This window comes from Necator americanus, chromosome I (genome assembly GCF_031761385.1).
Source record: "Necator americanus strain Aroian chromosome I, whole genome shotgun sequence".
In the NCBI taxonomy this organism is placed as follows: domain Eukaryota; kingdom Metazoa; phylum Nematoda; class Chromadorea; order Rhabditida; family Ancylostomatidae; genus Necator; species Necator americanus.
The window spans coordinates 21,795,089-21,807,034 of record NC_087371.1 but is presented as its reverse complement, the minus strand read 5'-3'; the positions used below and the strand labels follow the sequence as shown (position 1 = coordinate 21,807,034).

General features: G+C 41.7%; 1 protein-coding gene across 2 annotated transcripts; it reads right to left on the bottom strand.

The window, feature by feature from the left end:
* Positions 1-1,581: 1,581 nt before the first annotated feature.
* Positions 1,582-9,570, bottom strand: RB195_006465 (uncharacterized protein; the record flags this gene model as incomplete). Of its 2 annotated transcripts, XM_064179556.1 has the most annotated exons (18): positions 1,582-1,763; positions 2,333-2,395; positions 2,470-2,598; positions 2,719-2,844; positions 2,932-3,004; positions 3,056-3,222; positions 3,282-3,345; positions 3,422-3,484; positions 3,768-3,909; positions 4,336-4,430; positions 4,504-4,578; positions 6,445-6,573; positions 6,977-7,085; positions 7,151-7,314; positions 7,376-7,513; positions 8,858-9,016; positions 9,087-9,305; positions 9,451-9,570. In XM_064179556.1, 18 exons carry the CDS (start codon positions 9,568-9,570, stop codon positions 1,582-1,584), a joined length of 2,217 nt encoding a protein of 738 aa, XP_064036502.1. The 2 variants fall into 2 exon arrangements, with proteins under 2 accessions (XP_064036502.1, XP_064036503.1); XM_064179557.1 differs by lacking the exon at positions 2,333-2,395.
* Between the last annotated feature and the right edge of the window lie 2,376 nt (positions 9,571-11,946).

Genomic DNA, 11,946 nt, shown 5'->3' with positions numbered 1-11,946 from the left:
CATTCGTTGTTAACCGCATATTTTCTGTGATACGCAGGTATTCTTAATAGTTTTGTTCATATTCATATCTTGTCGTGCCTGCTCCTACGATGACTACTATGTGGCAGGCTGTTTCCAGAACGTCTAGCAGTGTCCACAATACCCCATAATTTTAATTTTTTAAAAGTGATCTGATGAGCGGTTGTCTCATGTCAAAAGATCTACGAAATAGGTAGTCGGCTATATTGTCGGCGACGATCTTTCATTCCTTGTATTTTTTAATGTCTCTGCCTCGTTTCGTGAATTGTTAGTCTGTTATTGGTATTTGTTTTTGGTGGGGTACTTTTTCACTCCTTCCTTTTCCTTTTTCCATGCTTATCCAAACTCCATGGACTCCATTCATATGTACAACTGTACATGTGCACTTTCCATTCTTTCTTTCAGTAAGAAATGTGTAGGTCATCTTGCTAACTAAGTGCAGTATTCTTGTATTCCTCATATTGCAGGTTTTAGAAACATACCCACTGTAGTGTACAATAGTACGTCGCAGTCCTTTTTCCGTTATAAATCTTTTATAAATGTTATAAATGTCTACAACTTTACCCTCCTTGTTTTGGGACCAAAAATGAAATTCTTGGATCTCACACCTGGGAACCAGTTATTTTACGAAGTCGGACTTGACATCTCTATTCAACGGGAAAGCGAAACTCTTAAACCGGCATCACTTAAGTCGCAGATTTATGTTTTTCTCTGGGATATAAAAATGCATACATATATCCTAGAGAGCAGAACAGTAGGCAACTTGAAAAATTGGGTTGCAGCCCAGTCAGAATATATCCACGTCACTATCACCGCTCCACGACATCGTATCATAAATTAGGACTATTTGCTCGGATTGCACGAATAGGACACTCTTAATCTCAGTTACTAAAGGATGACTACGTGCAGAATAATAATACGAGTGTAAGTAAATTACTGGCTGATTAGCAAGTCAGCAAAGTGGGAAGAAATCCAATGAGGATTAACTGGTTGCTTTTTTCTTGAAATAAACCGTACATGTTGTATTGTACTTGTAAAAAGTGATTTCCTATTGTGAGAGAAGTGACTCAATCATAATTCCACATTTCGTATGCATATCTCATATCAGTGGTAGAGTACTCAGTACACATGAATCACGCTATACAGTCAGCTCCATATTTTGTACCTACCTCCAAGAGACCAAACAGAGTGTAGCATCGAAGTTTTAAAAGCTTAGCCGCATCTAAAGCTGAAATCTGTGCAAAGTTGCCAGAAGGTATGGATAAACCCAGATGTAGAGGAACGTGAGAGGGGTACCGGACTATAGTATTCAACTTTAGAGTATCCCATGGTCTAGTCTAGTCTGGATAACTTGATAATCATGGGGAATTCTTCTTCATCAGCGTCAGCTACTCAACAACCATAAAGCTGGATAATATGTCAAGAGTATGAAATCAATTTATAACAAGAACAAAGTATAACAATGTCTTTCATGAATAACAAGAAAGTAAATGAATAAATGTGACTTGCAAGATAATGATAAAACATGGCAGAAGTTTAGCTGCCTAAATATTTTTGATCAGATTAAATTACACCCCGTCTGAAGCGTTCGTAGGCCTCTAGCATGTGCGGCTCAGTTCGTGGTACAATCGTCTCTAGTGTTTCTTCGAAATGAGTCCATTTCACAGTGGTCGCCGCGATATTTTCTCGCATGGCCAGAAGAGCTGCTTGTCGACATACCGCCACAAGTTCGGCACCAGAGTAGCCTATGAGCAGAACTTTCCACGAAATAAACTATTACTTATGCTAATCATATTTCCAAACATCTGGCTGCAATTTTTATGGTGGCAAAATGTTATTTGTGTAATTATACAGTTTTCTCACTTCCACGCCATTGTTGATTATGAAAAGCCGAACACAGTGGAGTAGTAGTGATCGTAAATAAATGCCATAAGCTAGTATCGCTAACCACCTACTAGCACTGATTTTGCAAGGAAACACAACAGAATTAATTTTTGCTGGTAGAAATATCTACTTCACCTTGATAAATTTCGTAGTCCTTAGCAGCATGAACATAACACTGCACTCAAATCCACTAAAATTGTTTTTCGCAAGACTGGTTAAAGATTAGAGGTCATTTACTCTAATGTAGTGCTTTTATCATCCACAAAAATAAAGAATAAAAAGATACTACGTAGTATGGTTGTCTTGATCTTTCGTAGAAACCTGATCATTCAACGCCAACAAATTGTAGAGCTGTTAATACGCCTATATGAGGATAATAAAACCTCAGACGATCAATCTTAGTATCAGAACCTAGGTGACTTATACTTACGGATACCGACTTTAAAACGGTGAAGTTGCTTATTGACCACTTTTATTTGCACCAGCGTCGTGTCTATCCAGAGAAAGAAAAAAGATCTGTTACCCAGGAAATCTCGTGAAAGCAACAATATACCAAACCCAACTCACCTCTGGTTTTATCAACGAGCTTCTCAACTATGTCAGGTTGTAAAAGCATACGCGATGTCCGCATTTTGATTATCGCTCGTCTTGTCTCCGAGTTTGGAAGACCAACATAAATTGCGCGATCTAGTCTACCTGGAAATTAAAATGATGCAAAACCACCGCTGAACGTATAAGACAGACATGATTTTGTTTGAATTACTTGAATCTGCGTACATGACGTATTGTTATTACCGGTAAAAGTAAAAAACTTACCTGGTCTAAGCAACGCACTATCCAATTGGTCTGGTCGATTTGTAGCAGCGAGTAAAAGCACACCACTCTGTTTCTCAAGACCATCTAATTCGGTAAGTAATTGTGCTAATACACGGTCAGATACCCCTAAACATTAAGGGTAATTCTTGGTCGGAGTTTCTTCATCTTTTATTTGAACATTTTATTAGGCAAGAATAAATTTCTGTACGAAACCTGAACTCTTTTCTGAACCTCGCGAAGCTCCAACAGCATCAATCTCATCGAAAAATACTATGGTGGGAGCCACCTGAAAATTCAAGGAACCATAAGAAAACTCAATGGAATAAGCAGTGCACACCTGTCTAGCTCTAGTGAACAGATCCCGTATCGCCTTCTCAGACTCTCCGACCCATTTACTGAATAACTCTGGTCCTTTCACTGCAAGGAAATTCATCTTCGATTCACTAGCAAGAGCTCGTGCCACTAATGTTTTGCTGCACCCAGGTGGACCGTAGAGAAGAATACCTTAATGATTTGACTGGAATAAAACAGAAGCAGATCTTCTAGAATAGATGATAAACTACCTGATGGTGGATCAATGCCGAATCGTTCAAAAGCATCTTTGTGTTGTCGAGGCCAAATCACAGCCTGAAAGAAGAAGAAATGATTGAAAAATCATTTAAAACCAAAAATCATAAAAAAAGGAAAATTAACTATAAAATACCTGCTGAATCTCAAGCTTCAACTCTTCATTTCCTCCAATGTCGTCCCAGCGGACGTGAGGCACCTGTGTAAACCGTTTAAAACGATAAATGATTGAGAAGAAATTTTCTCAGCCGTAGAGAAACCAATGAAAAATATCTAAGTGGTGGACTCGCAAAATAGGTTCGAGCGAAGTCTCCGCATTCAAAACGTCACTATCTTCACACAATGAAAAGAATATTGATTTGTTTGTTAACACATTCTCAGATATACTGATCATATGGACGATATGCGTTGATTTCAAACCACATAACTTAAGATAAAGATATTTTATATTTGTGCCAGGCCTTTGGTCCCGACCCGAATACCTCAAGAATGAACTGACGAATACCAGTCGGTCGTACACGTTTACGTGCATTCTCTAGTCTCTCACTTTCGGAAGTTCCTTCAGTGAAGCGGGCTGCAGTAACAATCGATTTCAGATCACCTCCCGTGAAACCGTGCGTTCGCCTACATAAACACAGTTTTGACGGAAACTACTCTTTTCAACGTGTAAATTAAATATAATTAATATCATAAAGCTTTCATGTACTTGAGATCTTGTCCAAAATGTCTACAAGTGTTTTTTCTAAGGGTGCAAGTGAAGTGGTACGAATTATAATTGAGTTTCTTAGTAAATTTATGACACACTAGGCCTAAGCTTCTCTCCTATCATTCACACTTGGAAGCCGACCTAGTGTCAAATACTCTGCATTTTAGGTGAGACAGGTTATATACAGATGCGCGTTGGATGGTAATCTTTGTAAGTTTGAGAAAATATGGTGTTTTGCCCTGCTTTTAAGATTGGTTTGCTTCACTTTTGTAATCTCTAAGTTAAAGCGATGTAGGGCTGTGCCTCTACACTGCGATGTAAATGATAAATAAAGCGAATCCCACTTTGCTAATTCCACGAGGTCATAATCCGGGGGTCGACCAGTCAATGAACGAAGAATCTCGAGCCGCTCCTCTTCACTCGGTACGTCGACTTCGACCTCGAATCACTACAGGATCAGAAAGAAGAGCAATATGTAAAAAAAAGAAAAGAGTAGAAAAAAAACCACATACTTCTACTGGAAATCGTACCCTAATGCCAAGATCCAGATCATCTGCTGAACGAATGGAAAGTATCACTCCGGCACACTGAAATACCAAAGGAGTTGACAATAAAATAGAAAAAAAAACCTGAACTTTCATTACCAAGATCACAAAAACAAAAATACAGTTAGCATTGCTACTCGGTTAAGTCAAGGACAGAGTTGCGTTGAAGACTATTTGTCTATTTCGGTGAGGTGTATAGGTGGAGCCGGACCTTCCTAAAGTGAAGGAATGTCTAGCTGGTAGAGTACGGCTCGAGTGATGAGGATTGTTTCGCCAACCGCACAGAAGTGGAGGTCTTTGGCGAACCGTCCAAAAGTGGATGAGATATCCCAGGTAAAATGTAGTTGGGGGGACTCTGACGCACCCAAATCGAACTGCGTTCCCACTGTATTCGGAGCGACTGTTTGAAGAGAATCGTGGCGGGAACTTCTACTGTGACAGTACTGTACTCCCACCCATAACGCGAAAAAGGCAATGGAGCACCAAAGCACAAAGACGTCCATAGAACACGTTAACCGTTTTCGTTAAATCATTCCATTTGCTTAATAGTGCCTCTAACTTGCTGACACGAATAACTCGCTGATCTGGATTGCTGTGGAAGGAGCGACTTTGCCCCAACTGCGGAAGTCCAGTTAAAGTCGCGAAGCAGACGAATGTGAACAGCCTTCATAAAGGCTAACCCAACGGCCCTCCTTAGGGCCACCAACTTGCGAATACAAATCGAAAATGTGTGAATAAAGGTTATTGCATGCATGTTTAGTGATCATGGACTGCTATAGAATTCATTTTCGGTTTTTTTTTTTGGAAGTAAAACATGATATGACTTGGTTAGTTATTTCTCGTAAACTTGTTCGGAGTAAAACGTAGTTGGGGATGACCACTCTGTGGCGCCCTTGTTTCTGGAATTAAATAACTAAATCAGTCGGGGCCCTAAGACCTAAGCATTACTCTTAGAGGATCTATGTCACGTAAGGTAAAGTTACTAAGAAAAAAAAGTAAAACAGATCGTCCGGAAGTAGTATTTTTCCCTTGTTTAGAAGATTTGGTAAAGTTAAAACAGTAGTAGTTCCAGTTCTGGCTTCCTTTTTATTTAGTAGCTTCAACTTACATGTTGTGGATCCTCTAAGACTGTTGCTTAGGTCTTAGGGCCCCGACTGACTCAGCTACTCAATTGTGTTCCGTGACGTTTTTCGCGCTCCGAGTGCAGCTGCAGTACTGGCACAGTCGAAGTACCCACCACGATTCTCTTTAAATGGTCACTCCAGATACAGTTCGGTTTGGGTGCATCAGAGTCCCCCCCCCCCCCCCCCCTTTCCCCTACTACATTTTACTCTGAGATCCCTTCGCCAAGAGTTCAAAAGTGAGGGGAGTCGGAGTACCGGCTCCGACTAACGCGTGTGTGGTGATATGACTATGTAGGATAAGGAAGAGTGCGATGTGCATACAGAGGATGGAAAAGAACAAAAACTGAACAAGAAATAAAAATTGTATGAGGGTGGTGTAACTAAATGCTGAGCTCTCTGATGCAAGGGATATTGGCTACTCGCAAGATCAAAACCATTACTGCAGCTATTACTGCAAACAACAAAAGAAAGAGAAATAAGAGAAAGGACCCGCCAAACAGAAATAGAAATGAGGCAATTTATGAAAAAAAAGAGAAATGCTACAATTTCTACACAGAAGCACAACAATTTCTTTCGCTTGGATATTTCCTTAAGCAAATGCGGCCTAACTGGATCATTCGGATAAAAAAAAATTCTCTTTCATTTGCTGAGAAGAAACGGATTTGTTAAAATTTAAGTCAACAACTCTTTGTCCCCTCAGAACCCTCAGAACATGTGACCAATGTAATCAATGGCATGCAAGATCAGTATAGCATAGTATATTATAGAAAAGAATTTAACTCACCGGGTGGTCATCAACTAACTGCATTAATTTGGCGAAACCCTTATGATCTTTATCAACTTGAGGCCAATCCAGAATAACAATATTTTGAGCTGGAATGAGCGCATACTTCTCGTACAGTTCATCCATTGACTGCAATAATATACGTCAGGCAATAATATGTCTTTAAACAGATCGGCCAAAAAAAAAAGTAGCCGACGCCAAATACAATTACTCTCTTTCAATGATACTGTTATTTCCGCAGATGTATTGACGTTAATGGGGATTATGTTCAGCCGGTGTCGCGACTCTTGCTTATGTCAATGAAAACCAGCTCTTATTGTCAGAAGTAGAGTGACTTTTCCTAGACCATTCTGTTCATTGTGCTGCTTAACTAGTTCTTCTTTCCTAATTAACTCACTAAACAGTAAAATACACATTCGTGTTTATGTGAGTGAGAAAATGACAGCGCAAATAAAAATTATTTTATGCATTTTTTCTAGTGTCAGAAAATGTGATTATGCACATGACCACAAGAGAATACTAGTTAAAGTACCTTGTAGTAAGAAGCGGATTCTCCGAAAGATTTCGAAATTGACGAAAGAAGAAGAGTCTTGCCACTACCCGGTAGGCCCCACAAGAGAACAGAGCAGCATGTTCTATCTCTGAAACATCGATAATACCTCAAATACAACGTTTAATACCTGAGGAATCACAAAGAAAAGAATACTTCAGGAATGGTCTTACGACGAAGTCCATCAGCGTCTTTTTTGCAGTATGCATGCCCCCAATGGATGACAGTATGCGCATTCCATCTAGTGGCACAGAATACTCACTACTTGACTCTGATATACAAAGCGTACATCCATCAGTGACAAAAATGACATCATCTGACTGGAAAGAATTATTTACGACACGAAAAAAAAAACAGCCAACACGATTAAGCTAACTCTACCTCTAATTCGCCTTCCTCCATCGATAATTTTTTCAGAGATAGTTCAATAGGAGTGTTTGGGATGACTTCGATAACTTTCCCGTAGTAGTTGATTGTAATCGCAACACCCGGTTGAATGTATGCATTTGTCAGATATGCCTTCAGTAAAAAAAAAAGCAATTACAAATGTAACTGAATTTGGGAAACCTTCAAATTGCACGTGTTATGACGAACAACAAACGAACGGCCTGGCGCATCATGTTCTAGTGGTACCTTGCCTCTTTGTACTGCCAATCGATGAGGCGATAACGGATAGAGTGAAGAACGATAAACCCCTCAAAACTCTTCTTTCCCGCATTCATGCGATAGTCAGAGCCGTTGCTTCCACCATCACTTTTGGTCAGTTGCGAAGAGATCCTCATCACTTGCACCTTTAAAGACATCACCCTACGAATCTGAGGTGGTACGGATTTCAGGTGGAGTATTCGTACACAGGATAATAGGTTATGGAGAGGGGTGTGATTACGTCCATTTCTTCCCAATTGCTGTAAAAAAAAACGGCGGCCAGAAGATGCGGCGCGTGCACAAGGCTGGCGCGCCCCAATCGAACTCCTTATAGAAAATAGTGCGCCGGAACGCTCGAAGCCGTATCTTCCGGGCCATTTTCTACGGCAATCAGGAAAAAATGGACGGAATCACCCTTCTCTCCATAAACTACGATCCCGTATACGAATACTCCACCTGAAATCCGTACCACCTCAGATTCGTGGGGTGATGCCTTTAATGAGCACTGAACTAGAAGGCGCCAGTATTTATCTTTGCCATAGTGCGATAGGGAGGAGACGGACCCTCTTCAAGTGAAGAGGGTCTAGCTCAAGAGGTGCGGCTCAAGTAATGAGGATCCCTTCCAAAAGTGAAGGGATCTCTTCGGAACCGTTCAAAAGTGAAGGGGGTCCCAGCACCGGCTTCGATTATCGCATTTATGATCTTCACCGAGGATGTAACGCGTAAAACCGACATAATATAGTCGGGTCAAAACGACATGAATCACCAGTGTAGTTGCGGTGCATTTGCGTACGTGCTCGTAACGGCGCGGTGGAGGCGGCAGTTGGAACCGAGTTGGGACCGTCGCAAACTGCAGCGATAGGTGCCAGCAAGGGTTTCACCACGCTTATAGCCGCTGCGCTCCTCCGAAGCGCCTCGAGAGAAGCCGCGTACGCAATCACGTGCGTGCTTCATGTCGCTTTGACACTGCTATAGGTTACGCGACGACTGCGGGTGCATTTTTGTGCATGCGTCTTATCAGTTTTATTTTCTAAATGAAAAATCATTTCCTTGTGAAACTGTCGAGATACTAGCAGAAAGTGTGCATTTTTTAAGAGATGGTTTCGACGTGCCATGACTAGTAAAAACTATGACAGACCATACATAGAACTACGTTAACCTCAAGACAACTTTGAAAATCAAAACATTTTACTCCAGACTACCGGTTAGCATGCTTACCTGAAGGTAGTCTCTGAGCGAATCAGAGGATGTTGAATAGAATGGCTTCAAAGAGACAGAAATGCTGCGAAGAGGAGTGCTGTTCCAAACCGGTGTAATGGATGCAAGTTTCTCCCATGGTGGAGTTTCTTCAGAAAGTGACAGGCGCATTGCTCCTAACTGAATATCCATAACGGCCAAACTGTGACAATACTCGGAATAGTTCTTGATACACGAAAATAGAAAGTACCTCTTTGCATGGCCATAGAACTCCTACATATTCTTTAAATGGCGTGCTGACACGTACAGGTTGCCTTGGTGTTACCCCAAGTATCTCCATAGCTTGAGGGTGAATGAATACAGAGTGCCTTCGAAGCCATCCGCTAGCGTTAGGAGGCAAGAATTCTTCCCACTTCTCGAGTTGTACCACAAACCCTTTCATTAAGCAGCGCTGTTTGATAAACGACATCTGGAAAAGAGTCGATTCGCTCATGCAGGAAATGACTTTCTTAGCATTCGCTTGAAAGGTAATACTCAAGTAAACGAAACGTCAAGAATTGGACGTTACTAAAACTTCGAGCAAACTAAACCTAACGGCTCGAGCAATTACGTACCTCCCAGACTTCAGGTGGAGAAGAACACACGTCATTGTGCCGTTGAACATCTTTTACCAAAAGGGTGCATCCACATTTCTCGCACGTACTGTATACTTGCTGCTTCTTCTTGCTGGACATTTCTTCAACAGTCTTTCTTTTTCAGAACCAATGCATTAAAATAAACGAAGCAAATACCAGGAAAAGTTGGTACGAATAAAATGGAATGAAAAAGAAAAGAAGGTAGAAGGAAAACCTAGGTATCACTACGAGCTGGGAGTGATTTGATGTTCGTGCTCAATCGCAATAAGAAGAGTTCTCTTGATTATGCTTAGCAACAATGTCACTTATAATATGCACAAAGATAATAACCAACGCTTACTGTCATACTTTTCTCTAGAAAATGTAACGTATTTACTAACTCATCGCCAGGTCCACCCTGCCGTCAAATATCATGTTTAGGCAGATATATTTTACTTGACGCCTAAGTGTGATTACGGTGGCGGCCCGGCGGGATAAATCGTCTTGTCAGTGGCACGGTGACACGACGGTCCTTACCGCGGAGGGAAAAGAAGCGCGGGTCTTGTGTGCTGCGTCGGCCGCCCTTTCGTATGTTGAGGGCCCTATGGGGTTGAGGATCTTCGCAAGCAAGTGAAGCATCACGTTGGGAATTGTTACTCTTCAAAGGGACGCTGGGTGATGAATTGCTGGAAGGGAAGTCCAGCTTCCTAGCGCAGCGTAGCACATTTTTGTTCTGTCTGGTTGCAGAATCTTAGTCTCTTCTTACCTTTGACAATCCGATCGGACTGGTCGACTTCATCCCATCAAAAACCTGCCGATAAGCGTTAGTCACTGCCACAAACGCGGGATGGGATGTTTTTCGGTTGTTTTTCAAAAAGTTGCGATTAACTGCGAAGGATCGTCGTTTCACTTAACATTTCAGAACTTCCTCAGTTCTTCTTACGCCGTACAGTATTCTGGAGGCTCTTTGACATTGAACTGCTTCTGCTTGCTCTATCAACGAGCACAATTTCTTGATGTCTGAGGGGACGGATTTGCTGTTGTAGGAGAGAACAATTGGGAAACTGAGTTGGTTTGTTTCCACAACAGACATTCAGTTTCAGAACTTGGTTGAGTCGGAAAAAGTTGGAGAACTGTGGTTAAGGTTAAGAAAAATGTAAAGAAAGCCAGAACGTAGGTGGAGGTGCCACGCTTTGGGCTCGTTTCAGGATAGTACATACATGGTGGAATCCTTTGATTACCATAGCAGCCAAACCGAATCTAGATGGGTTTGATACATCCGCGAAGTGAAGAAAATGGCAGTTTGCTCTAAGGAAAGGTGCGAGAAATCCTGCACTACTCAGTTACTGTAAGCATGGAACACAAACTGTGTTTGAATCATAGACCTTATATAGTGAGAACCGTTTTAGTTCCTTTTTAATTAACGTATGTACGTTAGAGCGCTCCTCTATGGACACATTCCAATCCCACTAGCATCCTATTCATTGGCGTCACTTGAATAGGACGGTGAGAAGACATCACTAATCTTCCGCTCCTCGCATCTGGAAGCTGCGCCGGCACAAGAGCGTCGCGTTGCAAGTGAAATCGTCGTAAAAAGATCTGTCCTCCACGCTGTTTTTTTACGATATTTAGGGAGAGATGAGCGGAAGTATCTTTTCTACAATGAGTTCGATTGGAGCGCGCCAGCCTTGTGCACGTGCAGCATCTCCCGAGCCGTTTTTTTTTTAACGGGAATTAGGAAGAAATGGACCGAATCACCCTCTTCCCCACAATCTACGACTCCGTATAGGCATAACCCACCTGAAACCCGCACCACCCCAGATTCGTGGGATGATGCCTTTAAAGCAGCGCAGCATGTGTTGTCAGTGGACACTTTGTGATGCGTACTGCTCCAATACAATTTAGTATTACACAAAATTTCCAACAAATATTCACTTTGAATGAACTCGTTGAGAAATAGGCGACAGGTCAGCTGTGATTGTGAGTTCAGGACCTTTCCGAATTATAGTCGCGTCAAAACGACATGAACCACGAGTGTAGTTGCGGTGCATTTACGTACGCGCGCGAAACAGCGCGGTGGATGCAGCAGTTGCAACAGAGTAGGGATAGTCGCAAGCTGCAGCGATAGGTGATGCCAGCAAGGGTTCCCCTACACTCCTAACCGCTACGGTCCACCTCACTGCCTCGAGAGAAGCCGCGTACGCAATTGAGTACGTGCTTCATGTCCTTTTAACCCTAAAATACACGTCTGTGTGATACAATTTTGATTCGCTTCTTCTAGTCTCAAACAGTAGGTCTGGACTAGACTAACACTCAGCTGCAACACTTTTTTTTTGGTTCCGAGTGTTTTTAAGGTTGTAAAGGTATGTAGATGCCTACTATTTCGTGTGAGTTCATGAATCCGATGATACAACAGTTTTTCTTTTTGTAACAGTAGTTTTATATTTCCTATAGGTAACAACGTAAGAAGCGAGTTACGTATTAATAGCGAGATGT